The 24,215-nt window shown below is 43.8% G+C and overlaps 1 protein-coding gene across 33 annotated transcripts in view; it reads left to right on the plus strand.

The window, feature by feature from the left end:
• The window catches only part of DLG2 (discs large MAGUK scaffold protein 2), an 877,737-nt gene that overhangs the window by 477,824 nt on the left and 375,698 nt on the right, over window positions 1-24,215 (plus strand). Inside the window, exon 1 of one of the 33 annotated variants that reach the window (XM_083609619.1) lies at window positions 13,093-13,502. The exons of 31 other annotated variants lie outside the window; for them this stretch is intronic. In XM_083609619.1, coding sequence (XP_083465745.1) covers window positions 13,425-13,502 — 78 coding nt within the window. In that variant the 5' untranslated portion in view covers window positions 13,093-13,424. Of the gene's footprint in view, window positions 1-13,092; window positions 13,503-24,215 lie in introns of those variants that run through there. One more of the 33 variants, XM_083609623.1, reaches the window with a different exon arrangement.

Below are 24,215 nucleotides of genomic sequence, written 5' to 3' on the forward strand. Positions count from 1 at the left end.
CGAATGCGTCATCCTTCTGGTTGCATTGCGGTTGTGTTGTACAGTACATGCTTCATGAATGAAAGGAGAAGTAGAGAGGTGATCCAGACTAAAGCAATATAGTGTATGTTGAAATGTAGAAATAGTTCAAGCAATAGCGGAAAACAATGTGAATCAGCCAGGTTGAGATTTGAGCTTGCATGCCCTCTCCTTCTTTTTTTGCTGCTGGTTTTGGGAGGAAGTGATTTGGAAAAATCCGCCATTAGTTTTAAACAAGCCACAGTTCCCTGTTGAATCCAGACTTTGGGAACTGTGATTTGTTTAAATGCTGGTTGATAAGTGTGGGATGTAAAGGTGCAGTCAAGTGCAACATTCCGACAGAGCACTAACGGCCTCCATGTTCTAACCAGTTGCTGTGACAACCAGTTTGTCGGTTGCTGGTTGTTTTGAAAGATAACTGCTCAGTTGCAGTCACCTCAGGACCAACTTCCCTCTGGTATGTTTATTTGCTTGTTATGTAACCTAAGCCTGCCTTCAGGTACAGTTCTGTAAACCTGAATGAATCTGAGAGTAAAATAGTTTTATATTAACATGAATCAGATTTGTGTGTGTATTCTTTAAGAGGGATTCAAAGGGATCTTTAACCAGGAAGGCATTTTTATTAGTAGAACTTAGATGAGTCAGCAACAAGCTGATTGCTGCATAGACTTATACAGTGGTACCTCAGGTTACATACGCTTCAGGTTACATACGCTTCAGGTTACAGACTCTGCTAACCCAGAAATAGTGCTTCAGGTTAAGAACTTTGCTTCAGGATGAGAACAGAAATCGGGCTCCGGCGGCGTGGCAGCAGTAGGAGGCCCCATAGGCTAAAGTGGTGCTTCAGGTTAAGAACAGTTTCAGGTTAAGTATGGACCTCCGGAACAAATTAAGTACTTAACCTGAGGTACCACTGAAAAGGGGATTGTTTAACTCTGCTAAAGTAAACCTTCCCACAATAAGAACAAGCCAGGATCAATCTATCTTCGGATCCAGATATGTTCTGAAACCATAATTTAATACAGCCATACCTCATGTTACGTTTGCTTCATGATACATTTTTTCAGGTTGCGTCCTGCGGCGACCCGGAAGTACCGGAAAGGGTTACTTCCAGGTTTCGCCACTCACGCATGCGCAGACACACAAAATGACATCACGCGCATGTGCAGAAGCAGCGAATTGTGACCCACACGTGTGCAGATGCACCACTGCGGGTTGCGTTCTATTCATGTTGCGAATGGGCCTCCGGAACGGATCCCATTTGCAACCAGAGGTACCACTGTACAAGATATGGGTGAACAAACCCCCAAATGAACTCTCCCTTGGAGACCCAGATAAACCAATTAGTTTTTGGAAACAATCTTGTTACAAACCTTTTATTTCCTGTGCCAATCTTGGGGTCTTAGGGATTCAACACCACCTTCCTATCAACTACCCAAATACCCTCCCTATCAATCCCTTTCTTTAACTTCTAGCAGGGTTGGCAATGGTGGCAACCTTAGAGAGCAGGAAGAAGGAAGATTTTTTCTCCCTTTGCCTTTCCTCTCTGCCCTTGTTGTCCTGATGTGCTTTGCCCTATGGCAGGACTGACTGACAGAGCAGTAGCACTAGGAGTCTGAGTCTTCTCAGCGGCCACTACTATTGTGCATGATGGAGTAAAAGGAAGAAAAATGGCCTTCAACCTGCAATCTGTACCACCATCCTCGCTGGAAAGTAGGAAAAGAGAAGAGTAGGGAGGATGCTGGGAAGCTCAAACTAGAAGGAGCCCTTTTCTGAGTCAGATATTGTTCTGAGCTGCCGCATAGATTGCAAAGATAATACGGAGGATGTGTGTGGTGATCTTTGAAATATTGACTTTCCTTTGGAGAATGCTTTCAGGAACCTCAAAAGTTTGTTTCCAAGCCAGTAGTCCTGCAGTAGTCCAAGCCATTAGAAAGTAGTCCTGCAGCACCCATAGTTTAAGCAAACTGCAGTTCCCTGAGTTTGGATGTTACATGGAACTGTTGAGCTTCCACACTCCTCTTTCTGGTATATGAAAGAGGAGAAGAATAGGGAGCACAAGGTTTGCTGTGACTCACGCAGTAGGAAATCATAGTTTATTGTTGCTGTGTAAACTAAGTCATAGAGTTAGATCTAAGTCATAGAGTGAGAGCCAGTGTGCTGTAGTGGTTAAGAGCAGTAGTCTCGTAATCTGGGAAACCGGGTTCGCTTCCCCGCTCCTCCACGTGCAGCTGCTGGGTGACCTTGGGCTAGTCACACTTCTCTGAAGTCTCTCAGCCCCACTCACCTCACAGAGTGTTTGTTGTGGGGGAGGAAGGGAAAGGAGAATGTTAGCTGCTTTGACACTCCTTTGGGTAGTGATAAAGCAGGATATCAAATCCAAACTCCTCTTCATCTGTCAAAGACATTTGTGGCTTCCCAGTTAAGTTCATTTCTGTCTCTTATTTCCTAACACACCTAAACTGGAAAGAAGTCATTTTCCAGTAGAACTGAATTTGTGAAGGAAATGTGAATTACTTTGGAAGTACTTTGTGAAAATGTGAAATACTTTGGAAGATTGTTTTTTTGCATGGAGATGTGAGTTAAAATTTACCAAGAAATCTTTTCAAATCCTCTCTGATTCATTTCTGCTCTTGTTCTGTTAAAATGTAGCAATTGCAGTATATTTAAAAGATTACACATTTTGAAATGCTTCCCCCACACAATCAAGTGGTCCAAAAACTTATTTTTCAACTGAGTTGTAATAATGAATGATGACGGTCCTTGACAGTCCTAAACTGGAGCTAAATGAAATGTGAGGAGAGATGGTTGATTTTAACACTGGGAAAGAGGAAGAAGTTGAGTCACTGTAGATGTTTTAATACTGTCAATCTACAGAGTTCTGCAGCATCTTTGAAAATGTCCATGAAGTCATGGACTCCTAGAATTGTAGAGTTGGAAGGGACCATGAGGGTCATCTAGTCCAACCCCCTGCAATGCAGGAATCAGAGCTAAATAATCCCTGACAGAAGGCCATCCAACCACTGTTTAAAAACCTCCAAGGAGGGAGAGTCCACCACCTTCCAATAGCCACTCTATAAACCTCAAGTAGTTTCCAATGGTGTTTCTTGGCTCATGGTAAGTCTTCCATCAGCAGAACAGGGAGGGAAGCAGTTTTATGTGATTCTCCTTGCAGTCCCTGTGCTCTAATAAATCTGCTTTGTTTGGTCCCACAACCCTCTGGAGCAGATTTAAGAGGAGGGGGCGGTGAGGCTGCAAGGTGGAGGGTGAATTGCTGAAAATTGCTTCCCTCTTCGAGTGACCTGCTATTCCAACCTGCTATTCCGGGTCCCCGGACGTTTCACCATCTATTGATCCCTGTGCCACCACTTTATGTCTTGCTGCCCCTACCCAGGCCCTACCTGGATATTGGAACATAAACTTTTGTTTATTTATTGCAGTTTAACAAGCGATATAATAAACGATATCGGTCAATTACAATCATGGGGTGCCTATCCAGACCTATAACTTCCGCTACCTGCTCTCACTCACTAAACCACCTCTCAGATATTTACCTATCTTCCTAGCCCCTAACTATTCGTGACTCAGCTTATTTTGCTACACTAACTCAACCCACCCACAGACTCTATCCCAATTCACTCCCACTCCAACCAACCACCCAACTCCCAACAAACTCCTCCCTTTGCCCCTCCCAGAGCTGGTTCTATAGTCCTTCTGACTCCACCCCCTTGGGTAACCTGTTTAACTCTTTCACCTCCAGCACTCTCATATGTTAACGTCACATTCACATGTAGTACCGTTTCCATTCTGCTGCAGTTCAGATTCCAGCAAAGACATTACTTGGCTTCCTCTCTGCTGTAGTGAAATTTTACATAATTATGTTATTATTTTGTTATTCGACACCATTCAACACAAAGGAAATGCAGTGCAAATGGCAGTGCGGGGGTGAGTAATCAATTATATATTGCTGGTGGAGTGAAAGCAGCACCAATTGTGAATGCCAATCTTATTCGTTGGAATAATTGTCATTCCAGACATGGGATGGACAAGAGGACACTGGCAATTTCCATGTCCATTTTCATCAGAATTCTCTGGCATCCCTAGACACAACCTGGCATTCCCCATTGAGATGTAGGAAAAATGTCTTGTATGATGTGGTCCTAATTTTTCAGTCCAAAGTTGCTTGGTAGAAGGGGATTGTGGGAAGTGTACACAGAGTGCTAGGATTGCAAGAGCTTTGTGCTAATGAGGGAAGAAGCAAATTGCTGGTTCCTGTTTGGATGCTTGAAAGGAAGACTTCTTCTTCTCTCTTGTTCCTTGTGCGTAAGTTCAGCAGATGGCTACATGCTGTGGTCAAGAGCAGGAAAGGGACAAGGAGAACATGACTGCTTCTTGGACTTAAAAAAAAAGAGAAAAGAATGCTGTATCTCTTTCCGAATTGGCAGACACGTCTGTTGCCCATGTCTCTAAAGAAATGGTAACTTTATTGCGGGGAGAGGAAAGGGACTTCATTGCACTGCTTAAGTTAGTTGCACTTACCGTATTTTTTTGCTCTATAAGACGCACCAGACCATAAGACGCACCTAGTTTTTGGAGGAGGAAAACAAGAAAAAAAATATTCTGAATCTCAGAAGCCAGAACAACAAGAGGGATCACTGCACAGCGATCCCTCTCGCTGTTCTGGCTTCTGGGATAGCTGCACAGCCTGCATTCACTCCATAACACACACACACATTTCCCCTTACTTTTTAGGAAGGAAAAAGTGAGTCTTATAGAGCAAAAAATACGGTAGTTCCCATAGTAATCAATTGGAGGTAAATTTAGTCACGACTAGGGTGCATTCAGATGTGGTTATTGTTGTGTTAGTTTTTCCTGGTGTTTCTTTCCTGTTTCCCAATGCCCCATTCACACTGCAGTATCTGTTGTGTTACGGAACTGTAGCTTTTTGACCAATATACCAGCATGCCACATTGAATTTTGTTCGCACTATTGGGCATGGTGTGGCACAACAGATGTCATTGGACAACACTGCTAGTTCTCCGCCCTTTCCTCACTTGCGTGCTTCTGTTCCCCCATGATAACAGCAAACAGGGGTGCCAACTTGTATAAAATATTGGGGGGCCCAGGTAAGCCCCACCCTGCATAATCAATCATGTGATGCGGTGCACACACACCTTTGAATGGCAATGCCCATCACCTTTGGGGGGTCCCTGCCCCCTCAAATATTTTATTGAGGGGCTGAAGGGACCTTGGCCCCTAGCAGTTGGCTGCTATGTCAGCAGGAAAGAACCATATGCCAGGATACCACCCCAAATTCTGTGGCATTGCTCCTCTAATTTTACGGGTTAAGAATGCTACAAACAGATATGTTCTGAAATCAAATAACACCGAAATGAGCACTAAACATGCATTATATTCAGCTAGTTTTTTGGAAGTGGCTTTTACATCATTTGAAAGCTCAAATACAAGCAGGAATTAACAGCTCTGTTAATGCATCCTGAATCCCATTCATTTCAATGGGAACTAACCTAGCGTGGATCCAACCAATTGCATCTCCTGCTTTCATTCTGTAACCTAGAATGTCTCACCACCAGAGAGCCCATCATTCGGCCCCAAAGGCTCCCACTTTGAAGCAGGGTATCCCTGATGCTGTCCTATATGTTTCAAAATGTGGCGTTCCTTGTGGGTGTTGTAGTGTAAGGAGCACAGTTATTTATGCATCCATTATTCCGTAGCACTTAGGAAGCAGCAACTTTTCCTCATAAATCAGAAATATATTCAATAGCCTGTCTGCCTCCCCACAGTAAAGCACTGTATTGCTCAGTGTGTGGCCTCATAAAATGTTTCTCTGCAAATATGCACCCTCCCTGGTGAGGTTTGGACCAGCTGTTTTTGGAGACCAGATGAGCAGTTCTGCTCAGCTGCATGCTAATTAAAGCTGAGACTTTATTGAATTTTTGCATTTCAAGCCCTGGATGGATAATGCCTACTCTCTGCACCAGCATTTGAGCACTGATAAGGGGTGTGTATGACCTATATGTGGCTTGGTCTTCCATTTCCATGTGAGAAACTGGAGCAGCTCTCAAATCGTGCTCTCCGGGTTGTGGCAAACTAACACACACACAAATGAATGAAAGCGTCAGTGAGAGAGAATGGGAGTTTGGAAACTTGGTCCAAGAGCACAAATTTGCTAATTCAAAATCTTCCTTGGCACTTTTTTTTTTCACCCTCAAAGTGTGTTGCTCTTCCTCCAAAAATCTTTTTTATACAATGAAATATAGCAGGTACTGGCAACATGACCAACCAATTCAGGATCCAGCAAGGATGCATTTAGTCAAAGAACAAATCTGTCAGCAAATCTATTGACAAATCCTTCCAATAATCTAGTACAGGGTTTGGGGAACTTCTGGTCTCCCAGCTTTGAATCCAACAACATATTGAAAGCCAGGGGTTCTCCATCTTTGTTCTACGATGGCCAGCATCAGTGTAACCTTCTGTGTCTGCTTGATCGTATATCGCATGGGGCTTGTAGTTCATGCATTCGAATGTACTATGTGTGATTATTGGAGTTTAAAATTGTACCCAACCCCTTCGTTTTTTAAAATAAATGGGTCTGAGCATAGACAAGAACCACAATGTGCTATAAAACTTCCCAGGGGACAATCCTGAAGCCCTTTGTTGCAGCGAATCACATTAAAATCAATGAGATAAATTCTCCCGGTGGAGAACTGACCATTATTTTGAAAGCTGGAACGGCTTAAGATCATTAAAGTCAACTTGTGCCTGCTCCATTAACTTAACTCCAGCAAAATTACTGCAAGAATGACTGCACCCCATTGTATCAATCAAACCCAGTTCTTACTACTAATATAATGTACATGAAGAGCATATGGGACTATAAACAGCTTAACAGCAGCATTCATTAGAAAGTATGCGTGGTTTTATAACCATAATTAAAACAATAGATACGTTGGACACCTGTTTAAACCAGAACGATGTTTTCAATAACACTCTGATATTATACTTGGTTGCCTTTCCCAGCGCTGCTTAATCCACGTAAATCAAGCAGAACTTGGAAGCAGAGGAGCTAACTGTAAATCAAATGACTGCATGTCAGACTTACAAATCCACTTTAAATTTTGTCTCTTATATGGGACATGAAGTATTTGATGATCAGCCTTTATTGCAAATGGGTTGTTGCTTGAAATATAGCCTAATTCTTCCAACGGGAAGGAACTATACGTGATCGTTCAGGAATTAGCTGAGACCCATAGAATCTAGTACTGTAGTCTTCGTGTTCTTACAGCTATTTTGAGTTTAATAAACATTTCACATTTGTCATCTCAATAATTCATGCAGTAACATGCAAAGTAGGTAAGAATTATTGTTGTTGTTGTTGTTATGTATGCCAAGCTTAATTTTGTGAGTTTCAGTGTTTATGTCAAAATTTGTTCTATTCTCAGAATTTGGTAAATGGCTTGACTTATTTCCAATCCAGTTCAAATCTGACTCCCATAACTACCCTTGAGGGCAAATATATACATTTATGTACTATGTGTTGGAATTGCAACAGCAGGGATTGTTCAGTTTGTAACTTAAGGGTTAATTCTCTTCATAGTATTAGTCCAAGGGCGTGCATGTGGAGGTGTTGCTTAGCAACCAGTGAGATTGGATTTATCTCTGGTGAGGTAGCGCATGCTCTGATTGGCCGTATCGTTCTGAGGTAGTTTCCCTACGTTTGTTTTTCTCTGCGTGTTTTCCTGCTATGTACAAGGCCTGAACTAAGAAAAATATCGCCTCTCCATTTATTTTTCCTCAAATAAAACACGTTCAGTTTGCTTGATAAAATGTTATCAGGATTTATTTTCTTTCTGGATTCCATCTGTGTTTTTAAGTGACTTTGCTGACATACTGCTCCTGGAAACAAGGCTATGCGATCATTTACAATAATTTCCAGAGACATTTCTTCCAGTTCCGCTTTGAAACTTGGAGGTGGCACTATACTTTTTAGCTGCTCTGTAAAAGCTTTTACTAAAATAAATAAATAATAATAATAAAGACAGAGAAGAAGCTCTTAGAACAACTTCATATTACAAACATATTACAGCAATCCAGCCTGCCTCAGTCTGGTGTTCTGCAGATGTTTTCAACTACAGGTCCCATCAGCCCCAACCAGCATGGTAAGGGAAGATGGGACTTGGAGTCCAAAAACATCTGGAGGGCACCAAGTTTTGAAATGCTGCTATAAGCTAACTAGGTAAAGGGTAAAGGGACCCCTGACCATTAGGTCCAGTCGTGCCCGACTCTGGGGTTGCGGCACTCATCTTGCTTTATTGGCCGAGGGAGCCGGCGTACAGCTTCCAGGTCATGTGGCCAGCATGACTAAGCCGCTTCTGGCGAACCAGAGCAGCGCACGGAAACGCCGTTTAGCTTCCCGCCGGAGTGGTACCTATTTATCTACTTGCACTTTGACATGCTTTCGAACTGCTAGGTTGGCAGGAGCAGGGACCGAGCAACGGGAGCTCACCCCTTCGCGGGGATTCGAACCACTGACCTTCTGGTCGGCAAGTCCTAGGCTCTGTGCAAGTAGTCCCCTCCCAGATATCCACCCCCCCATCTCTCAGGTGGGTTTTGCCCCTTCCCACTCCTCATAAAACTACTAGGGGGACATTTTGATCAGCCCTATTTCAGTAATGTTGTCAAATGCTAAACACTCATTGACTGTCAGCTCTTGGAAATAAAATATCATTGGATATCAAATGCAGGCAATAAATAGAGTATATTCATTTGGCCAGAAGGCAGTGGGAGAAAGTTAGAGGTCTGGAATAAATGAATGAAAATTACAGCGGGGACTAAATATATTTTAGCTCTGCAATTCTGTTATATGACTTAATTGTTAAAATAGCATTTGCAACTCATGGTTTTGGCTTAATTGCTGCCTTCTTTATAGGACTATCCATTTTTTTATCATTAATTGGTGTACCTCTGGCAAACACATCCATGGCTGACTGTGGAGGTTAGGTGGCTCCAAACCCTGATGGCTATATTCTACCATCACTGTTGGAGGCAGTAGTTTCTGAATACCATTTCCTGGGAATTATGAATGGGGAAAGTTGCTGTTGCACTCAAGTCCTGCTTGTTGTCTGGTTGGCAACTGTGAGAACGGGATGTTGAACTAGATGGATCATTGGCCTGATCCAGAAGGTGGTTACTATTATATGTTGTTGCGCTGTTGTGTTGTTGTTTTGTTTTAATTTATTGCCTGCTCTTCACCCTTAACACCCCAGGGTGGGTTACATCAATTTAAAATACAGCTTTAAAAAAATGCTCCCTTATGTGCCATCTGTTGTTGTTGTTTAGTCGTTTAGTCGTGACCGACTCTTTGTGACCCCATGGACCAGAGCACGCCAGGCACTCCTGTCTTCCACTGCCTCCCGCAGTTTGGTCAAACTCATGCTGGTAGCTTCGAGAACATTGTCCAACCATCTCATCCTCTGTCGTCCCCTTCTCCTTGTGCCCTCCATCTTTCCCAACATCAGGGTCTTTTCCAGGGAGTCTTCTCTTCTCATGAGATGGCCAAAGTATTGGAGCCTCAGCTTCACGATCTGTCCTTCCAGTGAGCTCTCAGGGCTGATTTCCTTCAGAATGGATAGGTTTGATCTTCTTGCAGTCCATGGGACTCTCAAGAGTCTCCTCCAGCACCATAATTCAAAAGCATCGATTCTTCGGCGATCAGCTCTCACTCCCATACATCACTACTGGGAAAACCATAGCTTTAACTATACGGACCTTTGTCGGCAAGGTGATGTCTCTGCTTTTAAAGATGCTGTCTAGGTTTGTCATTGCTTTTCTCCCAAGAAGCAGGCATCTTTTAATTTCGTGGCTGCTGTCACCATCTGCGGTGATCATGGAGCCCAAGAAAGTAAAATCTCTCACATGTGCCATCTATTGTACCCTATTATTGTTTTCTTGTGGTTTAGAATTGCATGGTTGAACCAGATATGAAATTTATCCTCGGGAACAGAGCTGTGGCAGCATCACCACTTGGGGTTTGGGTGAAGCTATTCCTTAACAAGCAAAGATTAACTCCCTGCCTAAAGCAGAGGCACCTTAATCTATTTCTGCTGCTTTAAATATAGTGGCAGTATTAAAAATGAAAGAACAGGGGCTGTTGGTTGCATTGCTAATGGTATAGACTGGGTACACATGGTGTTTGCTGAATGGAGTATGGGCATCCATTTATTTCATGGAGCAGGTCCTCAGAATTCTGGCACAACAAGTGAAGATCTATTGTAGGAAGAAGCCAAATGACTTCGTATTTTCCATGTATGCATTTTGTTACAGCCTTTGGTCATAATCATCTACAAATCCTGTTGAACACACCTTGCAGGTTTTGACTTTAGGTGACCTCTTCTTTCTAGTGAAGAGTCCTGTATAAAAATAGCCTTCCCTCTGCTCCTGTTGCCCATTGATGTGATTTGGCCTTGCGTACTTCAAGGTCCTTGTAGCACTGCAACTGAGCGTGATCTTCATTCCTGTGTGAAATCACACATTGCATCTAAGAGTGTCACTTGTCTTCAGCTAGGACAGCTTGTAATGTTCCATGTTGGAGGCATGTTTGGTTATAGCTGTAATATTAAAAAGAAGACAAAGAAATGAAATACCAATCCCTCTTTGAAAAGATAGGAAGGAAAAGAGGGAATATATATATTCTCCCGGTGCAGCACTGTTTATTTGGGAATCGTAGTCAATAGAGTGGTGCTTCTCCAACAAAAAAAAACAAATGCATGGTTTACAAAAGCAGCAACAGTGGCTAAACATATAGGATGGCAAAATCAGAATGGAAAGTGCACACCCAACTTTAGGCACAGGGAGTTCATGGACCTGGTGAAGGCTGGCCCTACCATTGGGCAAAATGAGGCAGATGCTGAGGGATGGTAGTCAGGTGTTAGAGTATGAAGCCACTTCTGGAAACCTAGTGAAATATATTGCAAGTTTAGCAATCATTTCTGTGTTATCAACAAATGGATTCCCCCCCCCCCCCCCCGGAATCAAGTAACAAGCAAATAAACTTGTGCTATATTTTTTCAAATAATTTTTATGAATGATTTTCTTAGTTTACAAAAGTACATGCCACTTTTTCAGGTTGTGTTTTCTACAGATCAGTTACATTCGTTGTGAGACATTAGTGTTGCATGCAGTCTAAGGTTGGGAAGAGAAGAGGGGGTTGCATGGCGTGTGGTATATTTCTGAAGTCATGCTTTTATGTCATGTGGAAGCTCAAACAGAATTTGCAAATCAGCAGTGAGGGAAACATCAGGAAAATGGGATAAATTGCCATGTGAATACATCCCAGCTAAGTTTGTGGTTAAGGTTAAGGATTCCTCCCCAACTGCTACCCACAATTATGTGGGGTGCTTTGAATACTTTCTTCTAGCCTAGGAACATCTAGTCTGGCATGATCACATGACCATGCAATGTTGCTACCCTTAAGAAGAGCTCTGCTGGATCACACCAAAAAACCCTTCTGGTCCAGCATCCTGTTCTCACAGTGATGTCCCAAGTGAAGCCCGCAAGCATTCTCCCTATCTGTGATTCCTAGCAACTTATATTCAGAGGGTTACTGCCTCCAGGATGCATAACCACCCCTCCATCTTTTTTGGAGTCACACTTGCTTTGGCCCCAACTCCCATTACGAAGGTTCAGCAGAGTTCTACTTCTGCATCACATTTCTGGCAGGGGATGAGGGCATCAAGTTGACCTCTGGAGATAAGGAGACCACTGTGCCTAACGCTGCCACTAGGTCTTGTAAGGGCTGAAGCCAGGACCCCCACAGGCACCTGCTCCTGAGGAGCCAGAAGTTGCCCATTGCACATCACCAGTCCAGCTGCGCACCCAAGGAATGAGGCTATAGAATGGATGCTTGTCAACATCCATAGTGCTTTCTGATTATTCTCTTCTTATCTTAAAGGGCTGCTCTCTGAAGCTGGATAGTCTGCAAGGGGAGAAGTGAAGCTGACAAGGGAATTTGGATATTTCAGTTAGGGTTGAGGGAGAAATTTGATTCAGTTTGCACATCAAGGTGGACCTACCTAATTTACACCCTCCGAAAATGATGTGCATACTGAAACACAGCCATCCTTCAAAATGTGCAGGTTTCTGAATTTTGCAAGGCAGTTATCCATTAATGTGCATACACTAGGGTAATGTTCGCATTTTAAAAAGGCATACCTTTGTGAAAATAACGTTAAAAATGCATTAAATTGCGGGGAAATTGCTTGCAAAGATGAGAACATTAGGAAAAATTGCATGGAAGAAATTCACACTAAAACAATTGTGAATTTTATATTTCACAGACTGATGTGGAGAACTGAACTTAAGATTAGGGGGTGGGGTGGGGAGAAACTGTAAGACACCACCAGATCCACCCACCCCTTATACTAGCCTGTGTTCACCATTCTCCCTCTCTTACACACCTTTAAAGAAAAAATATCAAACTCTTGTGACCATGCACCACCTGTTTTTGAAGGTGCAAATGAGAGGATGCTTGGCAGGGAAATCATTCTGGAAGCTGAGCACAAAGAAAAAAATTGTTGGGAAGAGCGACAAGTAGCTCTAGACCCCAATGTGTGGGTATGGGCTTGGGGGGGAATAGGTGTTAATAGTTTTCCCCAGGGGAGAGCTAGGAGACTGGGAGTGAGTTGGGAGCAGCTGAGTCTCCCTAGCGAGTAGGGAGGAAGGTTGGGCAGGATTGGTTTGCAGGAGTTTGGCCAAGTGACAGTGTCGTGGTTATGTTTTGTGCTTTAAACAACCACTCTCCTGGGCCTTTGAGACCTGGACAAGCTATGAAAAGATTAAAAAAATAATCTTCATGTACTTCATTCTCACTGCAACATGACATATCCGGGAGGTTTCCCCCCCTCTCTCTTTGAGCTGCTCTGATTCTTAGCTGCATAACTCAGAAACAGAAGCAAGGAGTTAAATTTCAGCAGGCGAGAGAAGCAGGAGGTGAGTGCTGTGCTTCACTAGTTTACTGCGGCGCCTTTCATGCGCTCTCTCTCTCACACACATGTAGTTTGTGGTGTCACTGCTAAAGAACTGCAGACAGACACTTAGCAGCCTGGATGTGAGCTGGATGCAAAGATTCCTCACCCAAGACCTCCTGCGGGCAGTATGTAAATATACCTGCCTGCTGGTCACACACGAGAACCTTATTCCCCTCCCTTCACTTCTTCCCTCCTCCTCCCCCCTCCTCCCCACCACAGTCAGCTACTAGAACTGAAAAAGACCCGACAAAAGCGGCAGTAGCAAAACAGTGAAAAGACCTGAGCCGTTGCCACTATTGCCTCTGAGCTCCGGTGGAAGTTTATTGTCGGTTTGTCTGGGAAAAATCCTCGCTGCCTACGATGCTGGCTTCGATCTGGTATGCGAAGAAGCTGGGACGCAGGTTTGTCCATAACGCCAGGAAAGCAAAGGCAGAGAAGGTATGTTGCTACCAAGGGAAGGAGCCTCTCTGCTGGTACCCGCGGGTCTCTCGGTGTCCTGTGCTGTGTCTGATTGTGCCAGGCGAAAACACGACCTGCTTAACAGTGTAATGTGATTAATTCAAGGAACGCACTGTGACTCCCGTGTTTATTTATTTCTTCACCCATGTCATCCTCTCCTTCCCTGGCTGGTCTCATTTAAATCCTCAGCAGGTGATTTCTTTTGAAAGTCTTTTGTAGGACCTTTTTTCTTTTTGGACAAAATAACCTGCTGTGCATCTGGCCTTTGTGTGTGTTGGCACTCAGGGGTGGTGGGGATGGGGGGGGGGAGAGTATGCTGGTAAACTTGTTGCAGTTCTACACTATAAGGCACGAATGCATCCGGTGCTTCTTAACTAAGTGACTCTGTTTTTCTTCATTTGCATGATTTATCAGAGGATATATGCCCTTGTTTTGATGCCACATGTGCATGGAGTGAATGGAGAGCCTTGTGTCTGACACTTGTATTTCTCGATACTTGTTGCAGTAATGTAGTACAATTGTGATACACCTCTTTAAAGGGCTAGTAGCTAGGATTACCAAACCGAACAAAACCCACAAGCCGCCCCTTTGACCTTACTTGCCTAATTTATCTAACATGCACTGTTATATTATTTATATTTCACCTTTGCCGCTTGTCCAGCACCCTCCCGTACCAGAATGTGTGATGCCTTTGTGTTAAATGATACATTTTTCAGCGATCAACCATAGTGGTGGGGTTTTTGTTTCAGATCTGTCCCTTAAGGACAGCACTTAGTGATTTCAAATTTATGGTCCTGACAACGGGGAGGAAAAAGAGGAATGAAGATTGTTTTCGATTTTGGAGGGGAGAGAGGAGATGGCCCTGGGCTCTGCAGAGTTCCACGGTATCGGCTAAGTGACATGATCCTTTTTCCCTGAGTGGGATGGTTGATGTTCTGAAGAACTCTTAAGCCTTGGGTTAAGGAGGTGGGGGAGAGAGTCAGAAGTATAAAGGTGTATTGTGAGCACCTTCGCTGCCGAGATATGTCAACTCCCAGGGTTTCTATGGTCTTTGATGTATCAAAAGAATTTGTCCGGTTATTTCTTTGGTATTCCTTTTGTGTTGGGCAACATGATAGCCAGACCCTGCACACAATTGCTCATTCACCTGGCCGGAATAAATTTTCCATGATCCAGAGCAACCATAGAAGGTGATTTATGAAGAATGTGAGCCAAAGGTATGGTGGCATCTTTGAGTTTTTGCTAGTGAAGAATTGTATAGTGTGAGAGATTTATTCTTCTTCATTTTTTAAAATGTTGCATGCTGATGTTGCATCCCATCACTACCGCCCTGGACAGAGCAGGATTATTTATAAAATTCTGTTTGCTGGTTTATAGTGTGATACCACTACCTGAACCACTACAGCAATGCACACAGGACAGTAAGTCTTATGAAGTCAGACCAGCAGTGCAATTGCCCCAGTGTGCTGTCTCTAAAAATGGCAAGTAGCCAGGGTGCACTTAAGCTATTAAAAAGTGCCTTACTGGATCACACCCAAATCCTATCTTGCCCATTTCCAGCGGTAGCCAGCCAGATACGCTTAAAGCCCACAGCAGGGATGTGAAGGAAACAGTCCCTCCCACCACTCTGTGACCATGCCCAGCACCTGAAAGTTCCACCATGGCTGGTAGCCCCATTGATACATAATCCTTAATGAATGAATTGAGGAAGGGCCACAGCTCTGTGGCAGCACATCTGCTTTTCATTCAGAAGGTGCAGGGTTCAATCCCTAGCATATCCAGGTAGGGCTATGAATGTTTAAGTCTGAAATCCTGCTGTCATTCAGCGTAGATGATATTAAGCTAGATTCAGGTAGGTAGCTGTGTTGGTCTGACGCAGTTGAGGGTGTGTGTTAAAAAAATTAAAATAAAAAAATAGTAGCACTTTAGAGACCAACTAAGTTTGTTCTAGGTATGAGCTTTCGTGTGCATGCACACTTCTTCAGATACGAAGCTAGGCAGACCCTGATCTGCCTAGGTCTGATTTAAGCATCTTCCCATGTTCTGTGAATGGCCCAATCCCAATTTTGAAAGAAAGTAATGAAAAGCAACACTTCCTCCCCTTATTCCTGGGTCTGTTGACAACTGCGTTTACTGAATGACCCAGTGTGTGTGTGTGTGTGTGTGTGTGTGTGAATAATATTCTTCCTATTCATTCTCCCCACCCCATTCAGAATTTTGTAAACGTCTTGCCCTCCCTAGAGCAGTGGGCATTGATAACATACCTTTTATGTTGTTCCCAGCTCCAGGCATTCTGAAGCAGACAGATGCCTCAAGTATAATGATGCACCTCCTTGGCAAATAGCCATTGATATTCTCTCCCCGCCACTCCCACACACACAAACATTGCATGAAGCACTTTCTTTGTGCACCCCACTTTGCAGACCTTGTTCCATTTACCACTTCTCCTTCTCCGTTTTCTTTTCTTTTCTTTCTTTTCTTTCAAACAGAAATGCTTCTTCTTGTTTTGGAAGCCAGCTTACATGACAGTGTGCATGCACAGAAGAGAGAAGGCAATGAAAAGAGGCTAATAAGGCGGGGGGGGGGGAGACACACATCAACAATCTCCATCACTTTTGAAAGAAAGGCCCTTTCTCCATCTATCTCCCAAATGGGAATCTATCTGAGACTGACAGCCACATTCCATGCCCTTCTGATATTAGCCATGTGAACAAACTTGTGTTGCGTGATTTTTTTATTTTTTTGCAGCAAGTTCATAGAATTCTAGTGAGCAAATCTAATAAAAAGAGACATTTCCCTTGTGGTCTAGCAACATGCGATATGAAAACGTTTTTTGAAATTGCATCCCTGTGAAATGAACGTCTTTTCTACCACCGCCAACGCGTCTGTCCACTTTTTAAGATGCCATTGATGCTTATATATGTATTCCCCCCACCGCGTCCTATGAGATCTCCCAGAACAAATATTGGAGTTTGCAGCGTTCAGGATGTAGTTGGAAAGGTACAGGCAAGTAAAAGAAATGAGCAATAATATAAAGAGCCTTTTCTCCCCTGGCAATTGAGAGACTAGCAGATTTATAAAGAGGATTAGACAAATCAGTGGAGGATAAGGCTATCAACAGCTACTCATCTGGGGTAAGAGGCATATTTCTGAATACTAGTTGCTGGAAACCACAGGAGGGGAAAGTGCTTTTGCATCCATGTCTACTTGGTGCTGTGGGTTAAACCACAGAGCCTAGGACTTGCTGATCAGAAGGTTGGCGGTTCGAATCCCCATGACAGGGTGAGCTCCCGTTGCTCGGTCCCTGCTCCTGCCAACCTAGCAGTTCGAAAGCATGTCAAAGTGCAAGTAGATAAATAGGTACCGCTCCAGCGGGAAGGTAAATGGCGTTTCCGTGCACTGCTCTGGTTCGCCAGAAGCAGCTTAGTCATGCTGGCCACATGACCCGGAAGCTGTACGCAGGCTCCCTCAGCCAGTAAAGCGAGATGAGCGCCGCAACCCCAGAGTCGGCCACGACTGGACCTAATGGTCAGGGGTCCCTTTACCTTTATCTTTACCTACTTTGTGGGCTTCCCATAAGCATCTGATTGGCACTGTGAGAACTGCATGCTGGACTATATGGGGCATTGGCCTGATCCAGCAGAGCTGCTCTTACATTTGCTGGATCAGACCAAGGATCCATTCATCAAGTAGCTTCTTATGCACTTATCATGGCATGAGCTTACGCTACACTGCAACCAGTCTGTTGGTCTCTAAACTCTTCATTCTCCATCATCATCATCATCATCATCATCATCATCATCATCATCATTATTATAGATCATTTACTTCCTGCCCCTTTCCCAATGTGTCCTAGATTTTGAAATCCATTAATTTTTTTCTGGGAGATCTTAAAGGCTGCATGGAAACCAACTATGTCTAAATGTTGGAGAAGCGTACAGTGGTACCTTGGGTTCAGAACTTAATTCATTCTGGAGGTCCATTCTTAACCTGAAACTGTTCTTAATCTGAGGTGCCACTTTAGCTAATGGGGCCTCCCGCTGCAGCCGTGCGATTTCTGTTCTCATCCTGAAGCAAAGTTCTTAACCCAAGGTACTATTTCTGGGTTAACGGAGTCTGTAACCTGAAGCGTCTGTAACCTGAAGGATCTGTAACCTGAGGTAACACTGTATTGAGGATTGGGGGGCGGGTTCATTTTCTAGAGTGACACTTTCAAGTATGGTTTAATATTTTCCTCTACTAAACTGCTAGGAAAATGTCTGTTCTTGGATGTGGTCGCAATAATTCTGTGAACTACTGCAGCAGGAGCAGAGATCATTAGCGTGGGGCATGCATTGCATGCAGAAGAGTCAACCCCTGGCATCTTCAGTTAAGGATTAGGCAGTAGGAAAGATCTCTCTGTCTGAGCCCCTGCTAGTCAACATGGTGATAATCCTATAGAGCAGTGTTTCCCAACCTTGGGTCTCCAGCTGTTTTTGCACTACAACTCCCATCATCCCTAGCTAGCAAGACCAGTGGTCAGGAATGATGGGAACTGTAGTCCAAAAGCAGCTGGAGACCCAGGGTTGGGAAACACTGCTATAGAGCAGCTTCCTATGTTCCTAAGTCATTGCATATATCATGTAACACAGTGGTGGGGAACATTTTTCAACCTGGAGGCTGCAATCCATTCTGACAGACTTTTGAGGGCCACGTAGCCATAGTGGGCCAAGTTGGAGGGAAAAGTGAGCAGAGCAACACATGTTAATTTTGCTTTTGTAGAATAGAAGAAGAGTTTGGATTTGATATCCTGCTTTATCACTACCTGAAGGAGTCTCAAAGCGGCTAACATTCTCCTTTCCCTTCCTCCTCCACAACAAACACTCTGTGAGGTGAGTGGGGCTGAGAGACTTCAGGGAAGTGTGACTGGCCCAAGGTCACCCAGCAGCTGCATGTGGAGGAGCGGGGAAGCAAACCTGGTTCACCAGATTACGAGTCCACCGCTCTTAACCACTACACCACACTGTTGTTTCTACATGCACTCAACATGCCCCTCTGTCTCTTCCATTCAAACAAACGAGCAAGAGCCATCACCAGAGTTCCACAGACCACATCCCAGCTAGGCAAAAGTGCTTGAGGTGTGAAAGAGGGTCAGTGAGGAGTGTGGACTGGAGAAAGTTTTGAGGGCCAAACAGGGAAGCTTGGAGGGCCACATTTCAACACACCGCTATTATGAAACAAGTGCATTCAATTTCTGTGGCAAATGGAGAACATGGCATGTGGCAACCAAGAGAACCAGGGGATTGGTTAAAAGCATAAGTAGTCTCAAAGAGCCATCACCTCTCAATATGAAACCGGGGAGGGGGGGGTGAAGGTCCATACAGCTGCTGCTGCTGCTCATAATACAAAGCTCCAAAAAAAATTATCTCTCTCACATTCACTCTCTCTATCATCTATCTAGCTTAAGGTTGAGATTTGGTGGCTGCTCCAGTGAAGACCTATAAATAAATAATAGATGATAGATAGATAGATAGATAGATAGATAGATAGATAGATAGATGATAGATAGATGATAGATAGATAGATAGATAGATAGATAGATAGATAGATGATAGACAGTTGAACTTATTAGTCACTTGTCGCCCAAACAGTCTCCAAGCAACTTACATGGGGGGGTACTTATATAAAACATTAATATTCTATACAATTTATTGAAAACAGCAACAAAGCAGCCCCCATCCCTCATAAAATTGATAGAAAACATTTGGCAGCATGCTCACAACAAGGAACAGAACAATACTCTCATCCATTAATCATCAGACAGAAAGAAAAAAATCAACATCGGCACCCACTCCAGCCCAGAAATCATTCACATCAACCCTGTGATTATTATTTTTTTAATCTTCTTGCAAAACCCAGAAATCCAGAGTCAGTGCCAGCTGCATAACATTGGGGAGTGGGTCCTATGAGGATGAGCCAACAGCTCTCCTCTTCTTCCAGGGAGCACATCAACAACTGCAGAGCAGGGAAATGTGGGAAAAGGTTACCATGCACAGCCGAGCATCCCCATTGTATCCATGTTGGCCCTTTGTACTCGTACTGTAGTGGGTGCTGCAAAAGCAGGATGTGCCCGGGATGTATTAAGATAACAGATGCTCAGAATGATCTTGATGCTTAGAAGTGGGCTGATAATAAAAGAGAACTCAATGAGGACAGCCTCTAACTCAGAGGAAAAAAGGCCCAGGTACAGTAATATACGGAGGGAAATTGGTTAATATACCTTGACTAAAGAGCCCCTGATGAGTTGTAATGGATAACAAAACTGAACATGACTCAGCTGTGTGTGCTGTGACTTAAAAGGCCTAAACCTCTTCAGGATGTACTAAGAAAAGCATATTATCACAGCCCTGGGGCCTATCATTCTGTCCCCCGCCCTTCCCCAGGCTCTCTTATTAAATTGCTGTGTCCACTTGTGTGTCGGCTAGATGGATTTTGAAGAAAGATGCTGACAAAACTGAAAGGAAATGGGGGTGGACAAGACAGATGAGGAATGATCCAAAAGACAATTCCTCCAAGGAAAGGCTTTGGGGGAAGAGTATGGATAAGAGGCAGAAAGAAAGCCACAACCCTGTCTGTGCCCATTTTCTTTGGAGTAAGTGCTACGGAAAGCAATGAGACTTCTAATTCGATGCATCTAGGCTTGTGCTGTACAGTGGACACTCGGGTTGCGAATGTGATCCGTGCGGGAGGCATGTTTGCAACCAGCAGTGTTCGCAACCTGCAGCGCCACGTCTGCGTATGTGCAGTTGCGATTCGGCACTTCTGCGCATGCGTGATCGCCGAAACCTGGAAGTAACCCGTTCCAGTACTTCCGGGTTTCGACGAGTCCGTAACCCGAAAAAACACAACCTGAAGCATCTGTAACCCAAGGTATGACTGTACATAGGAACAGAGGAAGTTGGCTTTTTCCCCACTGAATTAGACCACTGGTCCTTCTAGCCTACACTGACTGGCAGCTGCTCTCTGGGATTTTAGACAGGGAGCATTCTCAGCCCTACCCTGAGATGCCAGGGATTGAAGCTGTGACCTCCTGCAAACGAAACAGATGCTTTGCTACTGCAGGAGGAAATCATTTATCCTAGCAAAATCATTTATCCATTAGCAAAATGGGGCTATGCCCTGCAAATTCAGGGATAGGAAACATAAAGACCAACAGCAGCCTCATTCGTCAACTTAAGCTCTGCCCCATCCACCCATCATATATCCTTGGAAGATGTGGGGAAACATAGCAGAATGATAGCAAACACTGGCCATCTTCAACCCAGTTGCTCACTACTATGCTTAATTGGGAAAAAGTGGGGTGGGAATCCAGATGGGTTAGTCTCTTGCAGCAATAATAATAAATAAATAAATAAATAAATAAGTAAATAAATACATTTATATCCCGCCCTCCCCAGCCGAAGCCGGGCTCAGGGCGACTAACAACAATAAAAAAAATCAGATACGAAATTAAAAGACGCCTGCTTCTTTGGAGAAAAGCAATGACAAACCTAGACAGCATCTTAAAAAGCAGAGACATCACTTTGCCAACAAAGGTCCGTATAGTTAAACCTATGGTTTTCCCAGTAGTGATGTATGGAAGTGAGAGCTGGACCATAAAGAAGGCTGATCGCCAAAGAATTGATGCTTTTGAATTATGGTGCTGGAGGAGACTCTTGAGAGTCCCATGGACTGCAAGAAGATCAAACCGATCCATTCTGAAGGAAATCAGCCCTGAGTGCTCACTGGAAGGACAGATCCTGAAGCTGAGGCTCCAATACTTTGGCCACCTCATGAGAAGACTCGACTCCCTGGAAGAGACCCTGATGTAGGGAAAGATGGAGGGCACAAGGAGAAGGGGACGACAGAGGATGAGATGGTTGGATAGCGTTCTCGAAGCTACCAGCATGAGTTTGACCAAACTGCGGGAGGCAGTGGAAGACAGGAGTGTCTGGCGTGCTCTGGTCCATGGGGTCACGAAGAGTTGGACACGACTAAACGACTAAACAGCAACAAATTATTTCATAGACACAACCCCACTTTGTCAGATGGAAAAGAATCAATCTTAGGCACTCTGCATTGTAGTTAGGCACCCAGTATTCAAAGGCTTAGGCATTCTCATATGCCAAATGGACAAAGCAGGTGTTTCTTATAAGGGGATTAGGCAAATATATGAAGGAGATGGTGCTAGTCTCACTGGCTAGGACCAGAGGTAGCATATCTCTGAATTCCACTGGGTGGTGAACAGCAGCAGGCAAGGGCTTTTGACATCATGCCCTGCTTGTGGACTTCCTGAAGGCATCTGATTGGCCTCTGTGGGGAGCAGGATGCTGGGCAAGATAGACCTTTGGTGAGATCCATCAGGGTTATTCTCTGGCTCGACCAGCGTTGGTGGCACAGAATTAGAGAGATCAGGTGAAACATTATTTCTTTATGGCATCTCCCATTTGCAAGCTTTTGTCCATAGAAGTTTAGAGAATGCGTTGATGGCATGTGATGGTTTTTACAATGGCACAGCTCAATAGCTCTCAGCCTAGGCAGTGTCAGGGTAGAAAACTGTTTGGGGGGGGGGCATTCACTCTGACCTCCTGAAAGACATGCTTTCATCTTGTGCTTCCTTCAAAGAGCTTAAAGGTAAAGGGACCCCTGACCAATAGGTCCAGTTGTGACCGACTCTGGGATTGCGGCTCATCTCGTTTTTTTGGCCGAGGGAGCCGGCGTACAGCTTCCAGGTCATGTGGCCAGCATGACTAAGCTGCTTCTGGCGAATCAGAGCAGTGCATGGAAACACTGCTTACCTTCCTGCTGGAGCGGTACCTATTTATCTACTTGCACTTTGATGTGCTTTCGAACTGCTAGGTTGACAGGAGCAGGGACTGAGTGACGGGAGCTCACCCCGTCGCGGGGATTAGAACCGCCGACCTTCTGATCGGCAAATCCTAGGCTCTGTGGTTTAACCCACAGCGCCACCCGCATCCCTTTTTCAAAGAGCTTAGGGAAGCATCATTTTATGTTGACACAACAACCTTGTGAGGTAGATTTGGCTCAGAAAGGTGATTGGTCTACAGTCATCTGGTGGACTTCAAGGCCAAGAAGATATCTCAACCCGCATTTTCTGAGCATTCCAGCACTCTCTCTGTTTCACTATGCTGGTTCTCCTTTACTTTCAAGTGCCTGAAATCCAGACACACTTTGACTGCCAATAAAGTACTTTAGGAAACAACCAAGGTGGCTGCATCTCCATATCCAATCTAAATCTCTGTATAAAAGTATATATATATAACCACAAATGGCAGTTCTGGTGGACAATGGCAGGATTTGCTATAATCAGATAACAGTGGTAGATTTAACAGTCTGCGAAGTCAGTAAAAGCACTCCTTTATTTCATGGCACTATCAGGACATGGAATTAAATGGGATTATTTGAACAGAATAGCAGCACAGTCTTAATCATGTCTGCTCAAATGTGAGTCATTTTGAATTCAAGGAGACTTGTGACACCTGACTGTGTTTCTGAAAGTATACTATGTCACCAAAACATCACATACTATCTTATGCCCTGTGTATGCAATAACCAGCAATAATAGGAACAGTAGAAATCTTAACAACATTTTCTGTGTTGAAGATGCACAGAATACCTTGTTCCTTTAATATTTCTGTATAGGAAACCAATATTATGTTACTGATGGAGACTTAAGGCTGAGGTCAGGTGCTTAGCTTAAGCCCACCTTATGAGTTCATGGTAGAGAATAATAGTAATAGTAATAATAATACTAATAATTTATACCCCGGCCATTTGGCTGGGTTTCCCCAGCCACTCTGGGTGGCTCCCAACAGAATAATAATAATAATAATAATAATAATAATAATAATAAAGCAATAAAACATCAAACATCAAACAGTAAAAACTTCCCTAAACAGTGCTGTCTTCAGATGTCTTCTAAAAGTGAGGTAGTTGTTTATTTCCTTGTTGTACTTTCTGACTCAGCTCAGTTTCATTGCCACTGTAATGCATTTCAGTTTTGAAATTCTTTGATTCTAAAGGTCTTGCAGTCTCTGAAAAACCTGCAGTTCTGCCTAGAGGAAGTTAGTTGCAATCTACTACCTACCCAGTGAAATCGGAAGGATTGCAGTGTATCACCAAATGCTAAAATATCATAGGCTCGAATGATATTTGGGCTTTTAAAGTTTTGATAAAAAGGCAAGTGAGAGGGGACATAATAGAGGTATATAAAGATTATATATGGCATGGGAAAAGTAAGCATGCATTGTCTGTTTCTCTCATAATACTGGAGCCTAGGTCATTTGATGAAGCTGAATGATGGAAGCTTCAGAACAGGAAAAAAACATCTTGACAATCTGTCATTGGAAGTAGCACAAGCACCCAGCCATTGATAGCCTTCACCTCCATTAATCTATGTAATCCTTTTTTTAAAAACCCTCCAAATTGGGGGCCATCTCTACATCTTGCGAGAGTAAATTCCATACTTTAACGATGTACTGTGTGAAGAAATGTCTTTTTTCATTTGCCTGGAATCTTCCCATCATTAAACTTAATTAGATGGTCCTGTGTTCTAGTGTTATTTGGTCTACCTAGGATTCCCACCACCCCAACCCCAGGAACCCCATGTTGCTGCCATGTGATGACTCACTAGCCATTTGATGACTCAGGGTA

This window comes from Podarcis filfolensis (assembly GCF_964270895.1).
Source record: "Podarcis filfolensis genome assembly, chromosome: 4".
Lineage (NCBI taxonomy): Eukaryota > Metazoa > Chordata > Lepidosauria > Squamata > Lacertidae > Podarcis > Podarcis filfolensis.